This window comes from Scardinius erythrophthalmus (genome assembly GCF_964197995.2).
Source record: "Scardinius erythrophthalmus genome assembly, chromosome: 11".
NCBI lineage: Eukaryota > Metazoa > Chordata > Actinopteri > Cypriniformes > Leuciscidae > Scardinius > Scardinius erythrophthalmus.
This window is the reverse complement of record NC_138231.1, coordinates 41,420,630-41,444,801: the sequence shown is the minus strand read 5'-3', so window position 1 is coordinate 41,444,801 and position 24,172 is coordinate 41,420,630. Positions and strand designations below refer to the sequence as shown.

The following is a 24,172-nucleotide window of genomic DNA, read 5'->3' as shown; positions in this document are numbered from 1 at the left end:
AAGAGAACGCAGTTAAAACATTTGAAAAACGTTTAACCCGCACACCCCGGCCTCTGTTAACTGCGCTACTGCTGCTTTTCATTTACGGCCTCCCCCGTCATCCATCTCCCTCGCTCCCGTTAACCACAGGAAGTCACTCACTTCCTCATTATAGCACATCAAACACTAGCAGAGACCATAAACCCGCCCCGTCGCTGCACCAACACATGCCTCCAATTCTGCCGCTGCGCCCCGGTTTCAAAAAAGCCGCCGATTTAAACAAGAGCACTTTGTCTCAGTAAATCTCAAGTTATAGACACAAGCCTCATCCAATTCTTGTTTCATAGGCTCTTTTCCGGCTTCTTGTGCCTGAACCACATCGCACGGTCATCGACAGGTACGTGTCAGCAAAGCGAGGGAGTGAGTCAGGGTTAGTGAGCGGAAGTGTGGTTTTATGGCTCGACTCTGTGTGAACCGCGATGACTGTGTGTGAGTCTGGGATTAGTTACTGTGTATGATCCACACTCAAGCCGTTCAGAGGTGCTGCTACAGATCAACGTAATAAACCATGTCATTGATCTCAAGTGGTTTTAATCATGAGCCACAAATCATTTTTCCCTTTAGAAAGCCTTAATGTTTTCACAAATGTGCTACGACTCGAACAATAAGGCTGTGAAATTGAAGCGTTTGCTGAAAAGTGTTTCGGTTGGGTCTTTTGGAGAGATTCAGTTCACGGTGGTATTCAAGATCAGAGAAGACAGCCTTTCAGAGGCATGTAATTAGAGTTAAACCAAACTGAATCATGTATCCAAAGCTCCAGCGCGAGAACCCTTTGAATGGGTTTCCAAATAAAAGGCCTCGTGCACATTTACATTTATTCATTTAGCAGTGGCTTTTATCCACAGCAAAGAGAGGAACAACATGCATGTACATTTGGATTCAAGACATGCATCTGATGTCTCTGCGAATGCGCTGTTTAATTTTGTTATTTAAAGAAACTGACCACCATAAGAGGATGAATTAATCTCCATACTCTAATCAAAGAGACAAAGAGAGTGAAGGGGGTGATCTAGATTTACACAACAGCCGTTTTGGCTACATTGTAACTCTCATTTCTTTGACTATTATGGGATTGAACTGCTGGCCTTTTGAGTTCGGATGCAAATGTAGCCGAGTCGTTGCTAAAGTGAGCGGCCTACAATAAGCACTATGTGACCTGTGACTGTGGTGTGATTGAGATGAATTAACGGGGCATTTTGGGAAGAAGTTGAACAGTAACTTAGGCCAATTAAATGCACGTTAGGCAAATGAATATCTTTGTATTCATAGAGACAATCTTTGGCATCAAAGAGTACCTATGGCTATTGAATGCCTCAAAAGACCAACAGAAACACTCCTCAGTTCACTCTAGAATAATGTGAGCAGATGTTGCTTTCTGATCAACACAAACACATGCATAGTATACTCCCGTACTGACTCGTATAGGTTAGGTCCTACACATTTTTTTGTCCTACTAAAAAATACATTCAAATACAGTAACAATCGAATGCACCTCCTCAATTCATTTTGTTTATCAAAAATCAGATTGAAGGAAAAAAAAAATATATAGGAATACATTTTTTTTGCACATAAAACACTATTTACATAAATATAAATCTGCATATTCTTTGCATGTTCATTGTACCTCATGGTATACGTATATCGCCATGCCATGAGCCAGGGATAAAAGGTTGTGTGCTTAGACGCCACAAAAAATGTATTTGTATTAATTATATTATATTAATTATTAATTTATCATTTATCATGTTTGTAATATTTGCTTTTGACCATAAGTATATTTTAAAATGTATTGATTTATTTAGATTCACATGTATTCACATCTAATCTAGGAAACGTGTGATTGCTTTCTGCCTACGCCACATGGCATTTCAATTTAAAAGTGAACTTCACACGTTCTACGCCAGACTTTAAACGATTACTCGTTTTCTTTTCCATACTTGCTCTTATATGTCATTGTACTAACATTACAAAAAAAAATCCATAGGGCGTGTGAATGAATGAGCGAATGGAAAGGTGGATGAATGAGTGACTGCATGAATGAGAGGATTGGACATATAGAGGGAGGGAGAGATGAAGAGGAGGTATTTAGAAAGTTATATTGAATCAGGAAATTCCTAGAACTCTCCAGGAGGGAGGGGAAGGGGGCGTGGAGAGTTAAGCTGGACCCCCGTCCCTCTCCTGCCCCCCTGGTCAGGCTTAGAAGAGGACTCATTCTGTAGCCTTAGTCAGCATGCTCATAGGGGGCTCTCACAATGGAGCTATTCTGCAGACAAAGAGTAGAGTTAATGCTGCTATTCCACCGCGCTAGGCTGCTGGGGGCTCCTCTCAGGGCCGGCGGTAGCGCTGGCTTGTGTTAGCCATGGCTAAAGGTGATTTTCCCCTCAAGCGTGGGTCAGAGTTTAAGGTAGATGACAGATCAGAAATTTGGGGTAGAGTAGCAATGAGGAGTAATACAGTATATATACATTATATGGAAATTATATGTATATTATATTTCATAATATATATATGAGCAAAAAATCGGAATTGGGTCACATTTCACTGACAGTGTAAACGAGGCCTAAGTGACTTTGAATGTGGCATGGTTGTTGGTGCCAATCATCATTTCGTGCCATCTTCTTAGTAAACAGAAGATTGAAAAAACTTTGCCTGATCTGATGAGTCTCATATTCTGCTGCGAAGTTCAGATGGTAGGGTAAGAATCCATCCTGCCTTTTATTAACGGTTCAGGCTGGTGGTGGTGGTGTAATGGTCCTGGGGGACACTTTCTTGGCACACTTTAGGCCCCTTATTACCAACTGAGCATTGTTTAAACGCTACATGAGTATTGTTGCTGACCATGTCCATCCATTTATGACCACAGTGTACCCATCTTCTGATCTTCCAGCAGGATAACACACCATGTCACAAAGCTCAAATCATTTCTGGTTTCTTGAACATGACAATGAGTTCTCTATACTCAAATGGCCTCCACAGTCATCAGATCACATTTCAGATCACATGATTGGATGTATTCCGTTTGAGCTTGAGAGAAGTTTAGTGTCTGGAATATGAAGTATTATCATTATTGTCAATGTGGTTTTAGTTATTAAAACGCTTTTATCAAAAACGTTTATCTCGCTTTTATTCACACTCTTTACCCACCAGTGAGGCTACAATGTGATTTTCAAAGTTGCTAGCCACAGCCAGCATTTTTTATCATTGTCACAAAATTTTCATGGCCCCTAGAATATTTTGTTGTATGAATATCTAAATTTGCAATATATCAAAAGAAAGAACGAAGCCTTTTATTCTAGCTTTTTGCATTCTTTTTGATCAGCACTTGAATGTAGGAGAGTTTCATGAAACCTTCCCCGTTTAGACAATAATACACAGAAATGTTCATGCCCACATTCAAGCATTTCATACAATGGGCTTAAACAGCTCACCCTTTTACAGCAGATTTGGTTCACAAACAAATGACAGATTTTCATTTACAATAATAAGTTCTGCTTTAGTAACTTACTTTTCGCGGCATCAGTCGCGTGCGCACTTGTGTTGCAAGGACCTCCGTTCTTGGCTCATTTTGAGTCAGATTCAGGGAATTATTAACTGAAGACTCGCTCTTACTGGATCATTTGAATCAGTGAGTTATTGTCTTGAAAGCAGATGTAATCGTATCAGTCCATTTCACGAATGAATCGTCGAGTGCAATTTGCAAAACTGTTTAACAAAAAACACCACTATCACGTCTTGGAGTAGGTAAGGATTTCTTTAATTAAAAATAACAAGAAACGTTAAACATGTTTTTATGAAATGTAGGCTAGTGGAGTATATCAAATTTGATATTATGCTTTGGAATGTTTGAAGTAAAAGTAAAAGTAAACTAAAATAAAAATACTCTGATAAAGTAAAGATACTTGGAAAAAAGTTCTGTAACGAAGTAACACCCTGGCCCTTTGTGACAATCAACTGTAGTTCACATTCACATCTGTCTCCATCAGTCAACAACTCATGAACATAGCCTTTTCCATAATCTGTTTCTCTCGGATGTATATGGAAATATGGCAGAAAATATCTGTCGCTATTTCAGTAACTTGTTTCAGTTACCTGACTTTAATGTAGAGACAAGTACATAACTGAATGTGACATTGCTAAATTAGCTCAACCAATGGCTACACTGTTAGAAAAATCTGTAGAAATTACAGTATTACTGGCAGCTACTTGCCAGTAACTTACTGTAGATTTAAATTGATGTTATTTACTGGCAACAATTTGTTCAAAATTAAATGAACATTAAACATTAACAAGTCTTTATCTTTACAGAATAAAACTAAAATAACATCCTCATGCAAAGCATTCTGGGAACCAAAATCTGAAGAAAAAAAAAACAGAAAAAGGTTGATGAAGATTTCTGGTTGCCAGAATGCTTGCATTAGATTCTTATTTTATAATTTTATTCTTTAAAGACAAAGACTTGTTAATGTTTAATGTTCATTTAACTTTGAACAAACTGTTGCCAGTAAATAACATAAATTTAAGTAAGTTACTGGCAAACAGCTGCAAAACTACAGCAAATTTTTTACAGTGTAGAGTTTGGGATGGGACAACCTGTGTGATGATGGTATTCGGGGTTCATGTTTGAGAAACCTGCTTGGAAACAATTCAAGGTTCATTTTGTGTTGCAAGTGGTGCAGAAAAACGTGGGCTTTAATTGGTTAAAAACACATTGAACCTTGGCAGATCAAGTTTGCAACATTTTCCCATCCTAATTCCCTTTAATCCCTCTCCATTGTGCCTTTAAATCAACAGGCCAAATATAGAATTAAAGTGGGTTGTTGCACAATTTATGTGTGTGCATGAGCATGCTTTTTATTTGTGGGTGTCACATACTTTTGTTAAATGAGCTGAGCCTTTGATAATGTAAAGCACACCTAACCCTGACACCACAACCTCTTCCATCTCCTTCCCTCTCTTTCCCTCTCTTTTATCTCCACTCGACAATTTTCTCTCCTCACACTCTATCTTCCATTAAAACCTTCTTTGTCATTCTCTCAGACTTTGTATAAAGGAATGGTTCATCCAGAAATGAAAATGTTCTTATGCTCATGTCATTCCAAACTTTTTTTTATCAGAGCAACACAAAAGTATTAGATTTTTTTCTTTTTTTAATAATGTTTTTTTTTTTGTTTTTTTTTTTTTGTGCAATTGTAATGAATGAATGAAGCTTTCATGATTCAAAAAGCACAAAAACACTATAAAGTATCATAAAGTGGTCCATGCAACTTTTGCGCTACAAGTTATCTGAAGCCCTACAGTATATATATAATTTTTTTTTTTTTTTTTTTTGACAAACAGAAATGAACTGGTTCAAATGATTCTCTGAAATGATCAGAATCAAAGTAATTATTTATTCATGAATCTTTGAATCACTCCACTCTTGTGAATGTGCCAAGAAAAGTTAAGGTGTATGTCAAGATTTTTCCAGTTTTCATAATGGCTTTAGAAGATTTGCAATATAATGAGTCATGTGAACTAACCATCATGCTCTTTTAGTCATTTTGGATCTTGACATACACTTATAGTGAAAAGAGTGACCAGGATATTCACGTATTTGTTTTCCATAGAATAAAGAAAGTCTGAGATAATGATGACTAGTAATGAGTGATAATTAATTTTAGTTTGAACTGTCCCTTTAAGTGTGTTATCACAGCAATGCTTGCCGTTGTTGTCTTCTGAAAGCACTGAGGGCACTTATTACTGATGGGTGGAGTGGGGGGAAGTACATTTAAGGCCGCGCAACTCTAGACGGGATCTAAGGTCTTTGTCGGACATAAAGCATGTGGTCTTCTTTCTCCAAAGCGTGGCCTATAATGCCTGTCGTGGTCGTTAAGTGATTGTATTACTCCCAGCAGGTGAAGGGCGAATCTCCTCATAACCTTCCTTTATTTTTCCTTCCCTTTTATCGTTTACAAGCCATTGTTTGGGACGAAGGCAAGAAAAAAATGGGGAAAAAAAACTTTCTGCTGTTCTTTTGAAGGGTAAGCTGTTGTGCCTCATTGTTAAGGAGGGACTTTGATGTTTTAAGTTTTAAATGGTGAGTCAGGGAGAGTGTTGGACTTCGATATGACAGACTTGAGGTGAGGTGTCCCGTTTCTGAGGGGAGTTTTCGTAAAGGTGTTTTTATAGGGGATTGGATTTCTTTTTGCTTTCACCTGCTCTGAAGTAAGTTCAGTGACATCTGCTCCGAAGTCTTCTTGCGTCAACTGGGGCCTAGTGCAGTTGTAGCCCATTTAAAATGTGCTTTATTCAGCAACTCATGGATTTCAGTCTAAATACCCAATTGTATCGCTATAAACCTTTATGGCACATACATATGGCCCTATTTACACTTGGTTTTAAGATCCATCTCAGGTGATCCAAACGTACAGTAATAGGTCAGGCCAGACAGATCGCCATTTAGACCTGGAAGTGAAATGAGTCTCAAATGTATTTTCTGTGACCACTTGTGATCTCACCTCAAGGGGAGAGTCTCTTATCTCATTACTACATACATTACTGTCAGTATGTTACTGTATGTTGATAAAATACAAAACAGTAAAAAACAAAGCACAAACAGTCTACACACTGTTGCTTTCAAAAATGCTTCTTTATTTTAATGTCCCAACAAACTGTATGTTGCTGAAAGTAACTTTGAGGATGTGCTTTATTAATCATTGCATGTTGACGTCAGGAAAAGAGGCCAAAATTACTTGAAAGATAATATTCTTCTGCAATAACTCTTTCACTGTTTGAGGGAAGAATCATTTTCACTATTGTCGATTTTGAGGAGGGAGTGGGTGTCATTGTTTACAAGCATTACTTTTTCTCCTGTAAAGTATAGATGAATGCAGTTTAAGTATCTACTCTAAATAATAAAATAAAAAAATGCATTTGTCTATGCATTTTAACCTTCAAATTGTAACTGGTTTCTTATCAATCTTGTCTTTTTCTCTTTTTAGTTTAACAGAACATACGTGTTACCAGTTCTGTTCAGTAGGCCTATATACTTCTTTCCTCTTCTTAAGTAAGTAAAAGAGATATTGAATTTATGATCCAAATTCTTAGATTTATTTGTTTATTACTTGGGTTTATGCATAAACATACCCAGTCACACACACAAAAATTCACTGTAAACCCGAATAAGTTGGCAAAACTCAAAAAATGTAAGAAAATTTGCCTCAAATTTTTTAAGTTAAGAAATTGAAAGTTTAAGCAGAACTGGCATATTTTGTACTTATATATTTTAATTGTTCTTAACTTGAAATGTTTGAGTACACTAATTCATACATTTAACTTAAAACTTTCATGTAATCTCAATGTGAACACTTTTATTAATATAAACTTTAACAAGCTAGTTTGCCAACATACTAATTTGTTAACATGTTAACAATAGTATGTTATAAAGTAGCACTTGCTGTATGAGTGCAGAAATATAAAGGTTTTATTTGCTCTCAAATCAAGCTGCATGCACTTCATGCACCACCAACTATCCTAAAACCAACATTAACAGAAATTCTTCTAAATTAGCATAACAAAACATTAATCACTACTAAATCTCCCACTTAACATTAATCTTGCACACATACACAAAAAACATTATATTACACTTAATTTTAGCATTTACTCTCCCTTACGAGTGCCATCGGCAAAGCATGCTGGGAAATAGATATCCCAGCCGTTTCAGTTAAACTTACATTTACATTGTCATTTAACAGACGCTTTTGTCCAAAGCGACTTAAACTTAAGTTCTAAATTAAAAGAAATAATTTCATAAAACTCAAACCAACGAAACAGTGCAGTTTACTTAAAATATATCAGTTCTGTAAACTTGAAAGAAAAAGAAAGTGCTAAATACTCATAAAAGTTCATTTGATAGAACTAACTAGATTAATTTAAGTTTATCTTACGCAAACCAATTAATTATTTTGAGCGTTAGTTTACAGCATGACTTTATATCACTTTTCCTTTTAACATTTTAAACATTTTTCCTTTTTAACAAGGGCTCACATACTGTTTTGTGCTATTTGAAGAGTATATGGCATTTTTTTTCCTGCTCATTCACTATTAATGCACTCCTTACAATAATAATGAACTGCCACCAGGTCCAGTCTTGTTGTAATAGTATGATTCATATGCTATTATAGTATTTATTGATATTTTGAGTTACAGTAGTAATTTTAGTATGTCAACTTAAACTTGTTTTAAAATATTTTAATTATAATTTTAGCTTTATTTAAATTTTTTTCAATTTGTCAATTTTCTGCTTTATTACAGAAAATGATTTTCAATAATTCTTAGTTTCAGTTAGCAATACCCCAGTCTGAGTTAGTTTTAACATGGGCAAAAATCATGTTCGAATGAAAGGACATTTTTGCCTTCTGCCTTTCAGAGTGCTCATCCAAGTGCACACTCAACAGTTTGAATGGCACCATGTGTTACCTTACAACCTCACAAGCCTACAATTACAGGTTTTGCAATTAGCTGTGAATGTGCTGTTTAACACCTAATCAACACTCATTTGGGGGAAGGGAGATAAAAGATAAATGTGAATATTTGATCGTAACATGCATGTTAAGAAAAAAAGAAAGAAAGAATAATTAAGCAGATGATTTTCCCCTAGAATGACTTACAAAAGTAAGAATCATTCATCATTTACTATAATTATATCAGCAGCTACATAGATTTGAGATATGGCTCATTTCACTCAAGCACACACCGAATCTCACTCAAAGCAACCAAGCAGCACAGCCTGAATGTCTTCATTCTGCATAAATTCAGAGCAATTATTTGCATGACTGCGATTCCAACACAATTAACCTTGAGTGTCATATAAGAGGAGTTGCTGACTGCTGGGGAATATGCAGATTGAATCCAAAAAGGTCGCTGTGATTCGATTGTAACTGCTGATTTATACTTCCAACAATGCTGTTTTATCATTCAACAGCTGTTAAGCTGAGAAAACGGGATGTGCGCTTTAAATTAAGTATGCTAATTCGTTAATCTGATTTAACAAAAATCATAAGAAAGGAAAGAAAGGTTAATTAGTTGAATTAGTATATGTTATCAGCTGGGTCTTATATTGCCCTCTGTGGCCTGGACTTCTGTCTCAAATGAGTGATTACCAACCTAGCCTGGAGTCCACCATAAAGAACAGAATTAATCTTTGATGCTGTGTGAACGGGGTCAGGAAGAGAAACAGATCCCTTAAAATAAGGCACTTGAACTAATCTGGATTTGTTTGAGGTTCTCTTAATTGGGCGAGTGTGTTGTGCCATGTGTGCGGTGAGGGTACAGCGTCTGTGATTAGATTGTGCTGTGATCCATCAGAAGGACTGACAGGCTGGTCTATATTCTCCTCGCTCTGACACCAGATCAGCAGCTCGCCGGCGTTTGCCATGACCCAATATCGTAAAGTAGAAATAGTTTTTTCACATATGGAACTGGATGCAAAATCATCAATTTGCTGGTCTGTATATGATCTGCTTATATATTTATTTATTACTTTTTGTTAACTTTTACATGCAAAGATAAAATTAGCTAACATTTTATTTCACATTTTAATATTAACCTCTGTGATGTGTTTGACCCCAGAACCCTACCTAAAAAAACAACAACAGAACCCGACCTGTTTGATGATCTCCAATGTGTCAAAACTTAAATAAATACAATTCATTTTCTTATTTAATTTATTTGATTTGTATAATGTATGTTTTGTATAAATTGATTTAAAAATAATATATATATAAAAACATGGGACCCTTTAATAAACTATTTTGCGAAGAATATACTCCTCACTCTTTAAAGTAATTTGAGGACCCCCCCTCCCCTCCTTCCTTCCTTTATTTTAGTCCTTTTTTTTTTTTTTTTTTTCTAGCATCTGTGGTGTTGTGTTGGGATGGGAATCTGTAGGTGAAAATTTTGAAAAAGCCAAGCCTTTAATAGTGTTTTGTCACTGAATACTTTCAATGTACCTTGTTCTGATAAAAATAAATTATAATAAGAAAAATAAAATAAAAAATAAAAACGTAAAGAAAAATATGCGTTTTCAAACGAAAACGTATTAGGGTGGACAAGGCCTAAATTTCACCTTAGAAATCTGCTACAAAGAAAAAGCATAAAGGTGCTGTATTTGGTGAGATATAGTGTGGTTAAATTTGCAAAATGGAGGAAGTTAGCAAAACTGCGGAAATGTCTTATAACATCTTTTCACATTAAAAATGGCCTTTCTCAATTATGGCATTGTTTTTTTGGCACTAGACTAGATAACAATTAAATTATTTCTAGCAAAAGTCTTAGGCATGTTAATACCCCCCCCCCCCCAAAAAAAAGGTTTTAAGTCAGTTATTTATATCTTTTGCTGTAGTGTGTCAGTAGGAAATATCAGTTTACAGTTCCAAACATTCCTTTTTGCCATTAATTGTAAAAGGTTTCTTCAAGCATCTCGGAGACGTTCCCGCAGTTCTTCTGGATTTAGTCTGTCTCAGTTTCTTCTGTTTCTTCATGTAATCACAGACGGACTCGATGATGGTGAGATCAGATCAGACCGGCTGTTGTCAGAAATCTCACTGGATTATTACAATTAATGGCAAAAAGAATGTTTGGAATGTAAACTGATATTTCCTACTGACACACTACAGCAAAATATATAAATAACTGACTAAAAAACATTTTTTATTAACATGCCTAAGACTTTTGCACATGCTGTATATATGTATATATATATATATATATATATATATATATATATATACACAGTATATGTATATGTGTATATATGTATATTATGTATTTGGTCCGCTGGGTTTTCATTAGTTCAGATGATTGGTAATTTTATTTATTTTTTTTTTTTTCAATATGTTTATTGTCATTTTCTCATTTTAGAACCACAGAACAAGTACACATGCTTACACCTTTTCACATATACATCTTCAATTAACACTTCTTAAAAAAAAAAAATAATAATAATAATAATGAAAATAATAATAATAATAATAATAATAATAATTAAAAAAAAAAAAATAATAATAATAATAATAATAATTATTATTATTATTATTATTTATATATATATGAATTTGCTACAGACAATGTTTACAAAGTGTTTACATGATATGGCTCCCACAGCCAATCAAAGTCTTTCCTCTTGCATTTAGCAATGTAAGTTAGCCTTTCCAGTCCGATACAGTTTGGTAATTTTATTATTATTAAATATTTACACATATAGCACTGGAGTCTCTGGGACCCTAAACAAACAGAAATAAAATCTAGTCAATCAGGACAGAATAATTGACAGACTACAAAACAACTGCCAAAAAGAAAGGTTTTCAGAAAATCTGTTTACAACTACAATGTACCAGTACGAATCAATACAGTGAAGTAACTTCACCAAATCACTGCCCTTGAGTGTGTTCCACAACACACACACACACACACACACACACACACTAATGGCACTCAGTCGCCTCACTGAGGTTCATTAAGCTGATTTCCTTTGAGGGCTGTCCTACATTTGTCTGAGAAGCTCCAACTTCTCCTCTGTGATCAAACAGACAGATAACTGTCAGAGCCGGAGAGATCAGGACGTTGAACAATAGCGCCGCCCCCTACCAGCCCTGAATTGTTACGCTTGCTTTCCTAACCTCTGCCCTTCTCTTCAGGCTTGTGTAATGCTGAAAGACCTGTGCCATCTCTAGCCCGCTATATCATCCCGCTTCAGAGTGTTCAGAAGTGTGTCTCACACTGGGTTAAAGGTGCTATTCTGTTAGGTCACGGAGATCAAACCTATAGATGGGACTTTAATTAGCATGAAATGGGCATTTCATCTTTAGTTCGGACAGGTCAGACCTCTCAGAAGTCTCCCGCTCACTTTTTTCAAATGTAATGATGTTTGCTTCAAAATTTGGGTTTTATGTCAAAAATATTTGATTAAACTGACAAAAAATATTTAGAAATGGTATCTTTCATTTTGTGGCTCATTATCTGTCTCATTTAGCATGTGCTGCTGAATTTACTCATTTGTCCTGGTGGTTTATTTAAGCTAGTCAAGGACCCGGCTATGTGTAATTTGCCGTAATGTTCTCCGAAATGGTAAGTTTAGTTTATTCAGTGACAAAAAAATAATGATAAATCAGTCCAGGCACATTTGTACACAGACTTTTGTGTAAGAATGATGGTTTTGACACACAAAGCGCACACATATAGTGTATCGCTCATTACTCTCAGGGCAAAAGGTAAGAGTTTTTTTTTACAGGGTCGTTTGAGTTATGACCCTAAAATCCCCTGGCAACATCTGGAGTACATATTATGGACCAACCAGAGCCGGACACGATCACAGTTTAGATGGTGTAATGACCTCATCATTTCAACACGACTGCTTAATTAGTCTCTGTCAATCAATATCAACACTTAATATACTGCACAATTAATGGAATAATAATCACTATTGCAATTCTGTCTACGGTGATTACATAATATACAATCAAGTTTGGGATTCTTTTAATGTTTTTGAAAGAAGTCTCTTATGCTAATGAATTTGATGAAAAATACAATAAAAACAGTAATATTGTGAAATGTCATTACAATTTATTAATTAATTAATTGTTTCCTGTTTTGATATCTTTTTAAATGTGATTTATTCCTGTGAGCTGAATTTTCAGCATCATTACTGAATCAGTTACATATCAGCATCAGTTACATCATTACATTACTTCAGTCTTCAGTGTCACATGATCATTCGAAAATCATAATATGCTGATTTGGTGCTCAAGAAACATTTATTATTATTATCAAAAAAACAGTTTTTGCTGATTAATATTTTCTATAAACCGTGATACACTACCATTCAAAAGTTAGGGATAAGTAAGATAAAAAAAAGAAGATATTAATACTTTTATTCAGAAGAAAATAAAAGTTACTTCTCATTAATTAATTTGCTCATTAAATTAATCAAAAGTGACAGTAAATACATTTGTAATTTTTCTAAATATTTATATTATAAATGCCTTTCTTTTGAACTTTCTAATCATCAAAGAATCCATCACAGTTTCCACAAATATATTGAGCAACATGACTGTTTTTAACATTCATAATTATTGACAGGAACAGAATACAACATTGTTTTAGTTGAAATCAACCACATTTGGAGGATTTGCTGCTTGTGTGTGTGTGTGTGTGTGTGTGTGTGTGTGTGTGTGTGTGTGTGTGTGTGTGTGTGTGTGTGTTCATGTTTTTCTATCCCGGTGGGGACTTGAGTAAACAAGCCTATAAATCAAAGTTGTCTTTTTTTTTTCTTTTTCTTTTTTTTTGTGTATATGTAAAAATGCATAAAGTTTTGTGTGACAGGTGGGTTTAGGGGTAGGGTTGGTGTAAAGGGAATATACAGAATATACAATTTGTACAGTATAAAAGCCATTACGTCTAGAGTCACAAAGATAGTAAACCAGACGTGTGTGTGTGTGTGTGTGTGTGTGTGTGTGTTTGTGTGTGTATGTGTGTGTTCCTGGGTCTGTGGTGTGATGCTAAGGTCAGACTCATTGTGTCATGGATGAAAGGCTGTGTTTGCACACGTGCTGGAGGTTAAAACGAGTTAAAGCAACAAAGAAAACATAATGGCTGATTTTCTGAGGGAGTGATAGGGGAAGAGAGTGTGAGGAAAGGTGCGTGACATCTACAGGGCACTGCCATCTGTATGGTAATTGCTACACTCTGGTAAAGTTTGATCACACATACACTACACACATTGCCACATTCTGCACCTGACCCAGAACAGATGGCACCCCTCCCTCTCCTCTCGCCCCCCCCCCGGAGACAGTGCCCATCCAGTGAGGGGCATCTTTAAAGCTGGCATCCTTTTGTTTGGGTGGCAACTCTGCATGTTATAAGGATTAGAACATTTCTGACAGTGCCGGTTGAAAAGAATCAGAGCATGTTGTTGTGCCTTTGGCTTTTGTTTTAAACCCTGTCTTTAGTCTGTCTCCAGTTTTCCATATGTTGTCCGTCCTGTTACTCCACAACAAGCGCTGGTCCGCACACATATGGCTGATTGACAGGCTGACAGTGAAATATGCCACGGCACAGTTCATCTGTTGAATACCGCTGCCGTGTGAACATTCCAGAGGACACTACGCTACCAGAGGATCTCTTTAACCTCAAGTTAAGTGTGTGTCTGTGTGTATGGACGTGTGTGTGTGTTTTTTTATAGAAATTAATAGGCCTACTTTAATTCAACAAGGATTAAATTGACAGTAAAGACTTTTACATTGTTACAAAAAATATGTATTTCAAGTAAATGCTGTTCATTTGACCTTTCTATTCATCAAAGAATTCTGAAAAAAAAATATATATATATTATAGTATCCACAAAAATAATCGCATGAGCGTAATCGTTTTCAACTGTGATAATAATAATAATAATAAAAAAAGTTTCTTATTTAGTGAGCAATGGCTGCTGAAAATTCAGCTTTTGACATTTTGTTATATGTATGGTATGTATGTATGTATGTATGTATATATATATGTATGTGTTTTTTCATTTGTTGTATTTATTTGACAAATTATGGAAGATATAGTATCCAGATTTTGATCTGCAGGAAAAAGGAAGAGAGAAAGCACATTAAAATAAATGAATATACAGACACAAGAGTGTGAGGCAATGCTGTCTAATGTTGTGTTGAGAAAATACAAATAAACTGTGAACCAAAAAAGCTTGTGTGTCTGGTATGTGACATTCTGTCTGAAAGGGAAGGAAAAGGTCAAATCATAAACATTAAAATATGAAACGTCAGCTGTATTTACACATTAGAGCACATTAATGTTATGTTTATCAATTATATTTATTGCGTTTTATAGTATTTTCATTTTCCTATTTTATGAGCATTTTATGGCTGATGGGTTTTGATGGTGTTTCAAAATCTGTGCTTTGAACTCAAACCCTTCCGCTGACTGAACTTCATAACCCCTCCTGAGACTGATTCAAACTTCAACACACATATTTAACCATACCATAAACAATCATACAGTCGTATAAAATGGAGCCGTCGCCTCCAAGTTTATTATAGTTCAACGTGGTGTCTGAGGCCAGTACATATCAATCAGAGAGGAATAACTTATGTTTGAGAAAAAAAGAACATACACGTGACATAAAGGGTGAATATCGGTATGTTTTCAATTAAGCATTCAACATTTCTTCATTTTCTTCTTTATAGTGCAGTGGTTTTCAAACTTTTAGATGCCACGGACCCACACATATGATCATCCTCATGTGACCCCCATCCTAAAATGTTAATGTTATTTTAATCAATTTAATGTGTATTTAATTTGTTTTTTAATGAATAAATCAGATGTATTTAAGATCAGAATTTATTATTTTAATCATTTATTTATTTAAATCAAATGTATATATTATTTATTTATCTCAAAATGTACCGAATGTAATGTCTTTTTTATTTTATTTGAATCAAATTAAGTTAGTTACATAGTTTTTTATTAGTTGTATTATTTATATATATATGTAGTGGAGATATTGAACTCTTTTAAATATTTATTATTGTGTGTAGAATTTTTTTATTACTATTATTATGAGTTAAAGGGCTAGTTCACAAAAGAATAAAATTCTGTCATCATTTACTCGCCCTCAATTTGTTCCAAACCTGTATACATGTCTTTGTTCTGCTGAACACGAAAGAATATTTTGAAGAATGTCGGTAACCAATTTTGGGGCACCTTTGGCTTTTTGAATTTTCATTTTTGGGTGAACTATTCCTATAAAATTTTGCTGCATATCTAATAATAATAATAATAATAATAGGCTAATAATAAAATAAAAAAGATTTTTACCCAGATTCAGCCTATATCTTTGCGAAATCTCTGGTTTGAAAATCTAAATAAGCTACCAGTGCTTTGCACAGTGTATATCAGTTTACACATAGCGGTGTGTTATTGTCTTGGCTCGAGGCTTTGTTTTTGTTTTTTGCCATAACCAGGCAGGATAAGCCATGGGCCAGATGGCACAGTGGGGTCCCATGGTTACCTCATCCTGGGGACCAAACACCGCAGACACGCACATACAGCACAGCCTGTTATGTAACCAAACAGTCTAGACGGTCCAGGTTATAATCGATGGTGTCTTATTCTCTGTGTATCCCGCCAAACCTTCTTTCGATCTCCTGTAGCCTGTACTGCAGGGGCAGAATTATAATTCTATCTGTTTATGCTGGACGAGAGAAAAACGTTGATTGTGACATATTGGTGGGCGGGGCTTTTGTCAGCTTCCAGGCCATGTGACTGAAGTTAGTAAACACGAACCAGTTTCTCAGTCCAGCAGGATATTAGACGCACAGGTCACGATGCCCTCCTCACAAAAGACTCCGCAACGCACCCCTCGCACGTACACACATGCACAAATAGAATAAAACACACTCGCACTTGAAGTCTGCCACGCTGCAGCTGCTCCAGTTTCCATGGTAACGTGCAGAACAATGAGGTAAGAAGCTGCGGGGGCCAGTCTGAGTGTGCGCAGCGCACGCTTTCATATCCACTCGCGTCGAGTGTGTGTGTGCCAGCGTTTGTTTTTGTGTATGAGTGCCTGAAAGTGCATGTGGATGTGCCCATTTCAAAATCAACTGAGAGAGAGAGAGAGAGAATTACGAGGGAGATACTCATTCTCCTTTGTGAGAGAGGGCTTGGTCAACCAGATCTCTCTTCAGAGCGAGGCAGATGGAGGGAGAAAGGCTTGACGAATGAAAAACAGGAAATGTTGAATAGAAAAGAGGGGAAAAGGCCCCAAAACATGCAGAAAATACTTTTGTTTGTATTGTACGGAAAATCAATTCTAGTATAAATTTCTTGATTCAAATTTCTTCAATTTAAGTTTACAGTACCAGTCCACACATCTTGTTTACTGTGGGGACTCTCCATAGATGTAGCCTAATGTTTTTTATACTGTACAAACTGTATATTCTGTATATTCCCCTTACACAACCCCTACCTCTAAACCTACCCATCACAGAAAACTTTCTGCATTTTTACATTTAAAAACTAATTCTGTGTGATTTATAAGCATGTTTAGGTCCTCAATTTAGGTCCCCACGGTGACACAAGTCCCCATGAGTCTTTGTGCATTCAGGTTGAAGTCCCCACTGGGATAGAAAACGTGTACACACACACACACACACACAACGTGATCCTAGAGAAAAACTACACTTGGACAGCTCCTTTTTTATGCTTCAGATGAGTGACATGGGTATTTTTATTTGACAATATGATTTAACTGTGGGTTTTTGCTTTCAAAATCATAATCCCCTTGAAAGTCATAACTTAGCGAGTTTTTTCAGGGCTGTTTGAAATATGGATGTTGCCGCCCACGGAGGGGCTTCAAGCATGTCTGAAATGCAGTTCAGCGTATAGTTTCTCAATACCTGACAGGACTCAAACCCCACTAGCGGCGGCACAGAAGCACTCATCCTTTGACAACAAGCTCTTTTGTTTTCAAAATGTCTATTTATTTTTCAAAATGAGGTATTTCAAAGTGCCGTGAGTCGCAGCACTCAATGTACATTATAGAAAAGGAGAAAAAACACTTTTTTCCCAATGACCCAGTTCTATGAACCCAATACTTACAAATATATAAACAAAGAAAGAGAAAGACAGTAAAGTATAAGAAGCCTTATAAATGGAGATAGAAAGAATTTTCTGTACAAAAGAAATGAAGGTAGAAAAAAGGATAAAAACAGGATAAAGTGATATCTACTCAGAACTCATTTTCATACGAAAATATAAGTATCAAATTTAGTATGTATCAGAAGCACACTAAAGCATAAATGTAGGAATTAGTAAAGCGTGTCATAACAGAGAGATTATAAGACAAAGGAATCCAAAAACAAAACAAAGTGTCCTTATATTACAAAAATCCTCAAAAATCGAGGTCTTACAGTACTTGTTAATGGTATATAAACTTCCAGTCTAGTTATTGGCAGCTTTTGACATCTTTATAAAAAAAACCAAAAGACAATAATCGTATACAAAAAAAGGCAGACTGAGTGTATGTTCTTTTAAAATCTAATCTATTTACAAAAGTGTCTGACATCAAGGTGCGCAGAGGTACATCCATGAGATCTAGCACCAGTGAGGTGTGAGAGATTATAGCCATTCGAAGTGTCTCGTGTCATTTGCTTAGTGTCCATTTTGCAGGAAGAGCGTGAACGCTAAGTTCATCGACCCAATCGCGTAGTGAAGACTGTGTTCATAAGGGTCTTGTCATTGAGGGGAAGTTGGGTTTACCGGTAAGCACCTTCCCTCATTGTTGTAGCGTGATTGGGGTGACAAAGTAAACCTGAAACATTCTTGACGTCAAAAAATGTGCAAAAAAGTGTCAGCAGTGAGTGTCCCTAGAATTCATATTGGGCCGTAAGCCTTAGTGCTTTGTCGTTCGCCATTTGACGCCGACCATTAGCCGTAAGGCATTCGGCCAATGAGCGTTAAGGGTTAGCGAGTCCTGGCCTGCTCGAGCCTGCGGAGGAGCTGTTGTCGTCGGGCCTGCAATCTGTCTTTCTCCTGTTGGAGTCGGAGCTCCTGAGCCTCAAGGGAACTGACGTACTCGGTGGCCTTCTTCAGGATGACCACCTTCGCCGCCTTGTCGTTGCGTGCCAGCTCGGGCACATGGTCGCGCAGGGTGAGGAAGCTAGAGCGCAGGTCGTTGCGCCGCTGGCGCTCCAAGATGTTGTGGTTGCGCCGCCGTTCGCTGTCCTCCGAGTCGGAACATCGCGGGCTGCTGGAATCGCTCTTCCTCATGCGCTGTCCTGGTACACTGTTAGTAGGGGAGTTCGGGGAATAGCTCTGGCTCTTGCCAGTGCGTAGAGTTATAGTGCTGTTGTCGGTTCGGAGTTTCTTGCTCGGGGGAGCGCTGGGTACGTCTTGCTGTTCAGAGTAAGGGGATGGGGCTGCGTAGTTATGCTGTTGCTGGTGGATAGAGGCTGTCGCCGTCCTCTTCAGAATGAGCTCCTGTGGAGCTTTGCTCACCCCTGAGCCCAACCGCCCTCCTGTGGACGCCTGAGAGTTTGAGACGGCAGACAGGCCAGTGCCGTTTATCTTGCTGGTGATGGAACGCCTTTTCTCTACCGTGACGACGTCGATCTCCTCCTCTTCTTCATCGTCTTCGTCATCCTCGTCATCCTCGTCGTCTTCATCATCATCATCATCTAGAGGAAGAGAAGGAGATTTAGGTTAGCAGGTCTGTTGTGCAACCATTCCTCAGGAGGTACACAGGTATGAACAAGCGCTCTTAACGGAAACATGCCTGTGTTTTCTCTGGGTGTGTGCACAAGTTAATGTGTGGGCAGATGAGACAATTGCTCAATGCAATCATCTGAACACGCTCTGTCAAACACAGAGGAGCTGGTTTCTCCCCAGACTGGACCACCTTGGAATTGACTTTCTACTTTAACACACACCCTCTATTTAGGGCGTCTAATAAGGGGGTTTGCAAGTACATGGGCATTTCGTCATGTCATATTTTCTTACAAAAAGCTGTCAAGTTAGACATTTCGCTTGGTGCCTTTTGGTGACACATTTCAAGTTACTGTAAGCTTAGATGGCAAAACGTCCTCAGTGTGACGCCCGAGAGCTATGTTTATGAGATAATGGACGTGATTATCAGCTAAGCCACACATGAAGACTGTTTAGCATTTACTGGAGCCCACAGCCTCTGACTTCAAAAGCTCCCTACAGGAAACCGTCTGCCAGCGTTAAGGAGAGACCAAACCAGGCAATTTAGTCTCCAAAAGAACGCAGATAGTCAGTGCGTTCCCCTTTTCCACTGCTTTGCCGCGAAAAGGGATAACAGCACAGGCGGGAAAAACTAGCATTGTAATCGTGTGGTCCAATTATTCGCGGGCTTTGCCGAGTAACACTGATCTGATGGTGTCTTAAGCCGCTGCCCTGGAGAAGAGCCAAGTAGACAGCTGGAGGAAAGGCTCTGCTTGTTCAAAGCCGTCACCCTGTAAAGAGAGATGACCCATCATCTCTTTTTTTCCTTCCTCGTCTTTTTTTTCTCGTGATTATCATTCACTGCACCTCCCTGGAAGATTCTCTGCCTGCCAAGCTCAGCCCAATGGGTAAGAAGGGGGGGTTTGTCTTTCTCGTAGATGCACACGCACGCCTCCTTTACAACATGCTGGTGCCCAGTGCCACTGCCAGCTCTTATTCTCTCACCCACGTGTGATTGTCGTTTGGGATTTGCATTTGAAACAAGTCCTCGTTTAGAAGGGAAGCGACTTATTGGGGGGCACTGAATTTAGAGGCTTGGCTTTTATGAAATCTGCCCTCGCTCACACACCCTAAACATCTGAGCATGTGGTTTTACACCATTAAGAGCTCTCAATCTTAAAAATAAATAAATAATTAAATATAAAATAATGTTTATGTTTCAAAACAATTGTGCATGTCATTGGAAACCAAACCCATTGACCTAATAAATTCCCATGGATTAATGGAGGGCAGATAAGGACATGTTTTCCTATTTAATATGGCTCAGTGACGCTATTCTCTGCATTAAATCTTTAACCAGAGCTATTCAGCCAAATGGCTCGACATCATGTAAAACATCAAATATTACCGCCATCTACTGGGTATGCAGATCGAGTATTACATAAACTCCACATCACCGCCCACTACTACTACTACCACTGAATGTGTGTGTGTGTGTGTGTGTGTGTGTGTGTGTGTGTGTGTGTGCGCGCGCGGGTTTGTGTGTGAAAGACACTCTGGAATGTCACACACTAATCCGATTCAGGGTCTGTCATATGATCTTCAACAATTACCTCAATAACCACTTACAAACTAGGCCAAACTATAGACAGCCAAACTTTTTAGCAGCAGCATCACCACCACCGTCATAATTTGCTGCTGCTGATCATGATCATGATTATTAATAACGGTTTTGCATAAGAGTTTCGTGCGAACACTCAACTTACTATCTTTACAGCATGTAAGGAGACACTTACCAGAGTCGCTTGGAGTCTCCTCTGCGCTGACTGGAGGCTGTTGTTGGCTCCTCAGCTGTGTCACACTTTGGCTGCTGCTCCCGTTTCTTTTGTTGACTGGATAAGGGAAAACTACGGTAGGGTCCACACACTCCGGTATAGAGTGGCTCATTTCCGGCGGCTTGACTGTCGTGTCTTTACCGGCTTCAGTAACGGTAGTAGCAGACACGGCTTTCCCGAGTTTCTCATTCACCACGCGCTCCAATTTCTCGCGCGCCGAGAAGCCGCTCCACATGCAGTCCTGGATGATGATGGAATTGTCCGTAGTATCCAAAACTGAGCCGAAGAGGTCTCCGTCAGACGCCCCCCAAATGTCGTCTTCCGGTAAGAGCAGAAGCTCGGAAGCCCAGTCCAACGGATCCGTTAATCCAAAGCCCATCAGCGAGCAATCCTCAGCCACCGCGCCCAGCTCCCCCGGATCCCCTGGAAGCGCTGCCCGGCTCGGGGACAGAGGAGGAGTGGGCAGCAGCTCGAATTTCTTCCAGATGTCCTCTCCAGGCGGTGCAGCGTCTGGTCTGCAGAAGTAGAAGTCATCCTCGTCTGGGTAGAAACACGGCTGCAAGGAGTCAAACTCGAAATCGGAGTTCATTGTTTTAGCTGGCATTCTCCCTGTGAAAGACACAAACCGATGTGTTAGAATCACCACAGCTTTTAAAATAATTTCCCTTTGTCCCAAAGACACTGGGAGGCCAAACTGGAAATGGCAAACAACATCTTTTTTTTTTTTTTTTTTTTTTTTTTTTTAAAGACTCGAATTCTGATGTCTTTTAAGTGTCATCTCACTGGACATTTTCATTAGCTCATTTAAAGTTTGAACTGTAATTGCTGCATGAACCACAAACTCTTAATAGAAGAGCTCATGAAGATTTGTGATAATTTTATTATTAGCCTATTGTTATTATTAAGTCGTTATTAAATAATGAAAATAATTAATAATAATAACAATGTTAGAATTCTAAAACAGCCTTTGTCCTATAACGAAGACATTTGGGGGTAATGTGCACAAAAAAATCACTATTTACTGTAGGCTAATAGTTCTTTACAGTAGACGCTCAAAGATGTCTTTGAAGTGTCCTCTCTGCATTGTTTATTGTGATAGCTTTCATTAACTCGCTCAACTTTGGACTGTAATTGTAGCAGGAGACACAAACTCTTTCAACAACAAGTCGTGCAGAAAGGTAAATAGCTCAGAAATCAAATTTCGCATAAATGAAACCAGCTAGTTGACTGTAAAAGACCTGGGCGTCTTACCTCTGAGTGTGTCTTGTCCCTTCTTTATCGCAGTCACTGTGCCTCCCGTTTGGAGTCGCACATCTACCGCGGCCACTGAAGACTGATCTGTCGCTTCTGTATCTCGGACTCTGAAGTATTATTCTCGCTGCTGGCGTTTAGGAGATGTTGGTTCCTCCCCCAGTGGGCGGAGCTCTGGGCGAGGTATTTGCATTAGTGGGACATTTGCTGTGTGATTTTCTTTCGAAGGGGCTTTGTTTTGGTCTGTCTAAGGTGTTTAATTAGACGATAATCATGGAATAGCGCACTCAGAAATTAAGGTCATCATCGTGTTCAAAATATGACTATGACTTAATGCAGCGCAGAAGCAGATGTTGGACATAATGGCAGATCTCAGTCACCATTCACTTTCATTGTGTGGGAAAAGGCAATGAAAGTAAACGGCGACAGAGACTGTCAGTTCCCAATAATCTTCCAAACATTTGGTGTTTAACATGGTGGGTAAATGGTGTCAGAATTTTTAGATTCGGATGAATTGTCCCTTTAAGGGCTTGGAGCAGATTTAAATTTTAATGTAAATTTATTTGACTGAAATACATGTGATTGAATGGGTTTGATTTTTTGCTCTACCGTGTAATCCGGCTTTATTCAGAACATAAATGTAGTTGTACACACTATATAAGCATTCGCACAGGATGAGTGTTGTGAATGAATCAGAGCGAGTCAGCAGCATCTCTCCTCATTGTTCAGGTCAGTGAGGTAACGGCCGATCCGCATCTCATCACCAATGTCGACTCACGCCCGCCGCCATGTGGGACGCAAGAGGTATATTTTGTGTCGCTGCTCACCCACTAAAATTCTTATCAGCCCTCAACATGAAAGCTATTGTAGAGATTGTGTTAATTTAATTTTATAGCGTTGGGTGTACGATTGGCTGGGCATGATTGGGACTGTAGGAGGAGATTCTGATAGCCTATGTGATGTTCGTTCGTTTGAACCCATGGCGTTTTTATCTATCACACTCTTTAAAGGGGGAGTTGAGAAGAAAACTGAGTTCCAGCTGATATTCAAATGATATTAATTTCCCTTATATCGCGTCCCTCTTTTAGCTAGCAGATTGACCAAAAGAAAACTACTAATATGGGAGATATAAAGCTAGTTATCACACTTTTGAATCAGTTGAGTTAGTCTCATAGGGTTTATTTTTTAATATAATTTTTTATTGACCTGATATTTATTTTATATATATATATATATATATATATATATATATATATATATATATATATATATATATGCCCAATAATATATATTATATTATTATATATGCTAAAACACAAGCTAACTGTCACAAATTTTAAATAGTCATGCTGGAATTATAAAACAGACTTTGTCCTAACAAGGGCATTTGTAGTTAACATCAAAAAAAAAAAAAAATTATATATATATAATTTAAAAACAAGCAGACTCGTTAAAAATCAAGTGAATATTTCTCCTAATGGGTTCATTTCGGAGCTTTACCTTGAAGACTTTGTAACTCCACAAAAATATTAACATTTTCATCAACCTTCCAACAAATAGTTCTAAGAACATTGGTTAAAATCATCCATATATAGTTCAATATAAATTTACTCAAAGCTATTCAAAAATAATAATGTTGGAATTGAAGGACAGAATCCACAAAATTGATCCCAGACTTCTCTGATTAAAACCACGTTATGAAACTCCTAGAAAAACGCATTTGAGCAATTAAACTTGACTCAAAGTCTATAGTTATTGAGATATAACCTCTGTGATCACTTCCCCATGTGACATCCAGCCCTGGCTTCCTTTACTATACTTGAGGA

The 24,172-nt window shown here is 37.7% G+C and overlaps 1 protein-coding gene across 1 annotated transcript; it reads right to left on the bottom strand.

Moving 5' to 3' along the window:
* Positions 1 to 17,545: 17,545 nt before the first annotated feature.
* On the bottom strand, positions 17,546 to 22,452 carry mycn (MYCN proto-oncogene, bHLH transcription factor). The gene is made up of 3 exons (XM_081378245.1): positions 22,347 to 22,452; positions 21,057 to 21,704; positions 17,546 to 19,253 (listed from the first exon to the last, which is right to left on the bottom strand). Exons 2-3 carry the CDS (start codon positions 21,697 to 21,699, stop codon positions 18,541 to 18,543), a joined length of 1,356 nt encoding a protein of 451 aa, XP_081234371.1. The 5' UTR covers positions 21,700 to 21,704; positions 22,347 to 22,452; the 3' UTR covers positions 17,546 to 18,540.
* Positions 22,453 to 24,172: the final 1,720 nt, after the last annotated feature.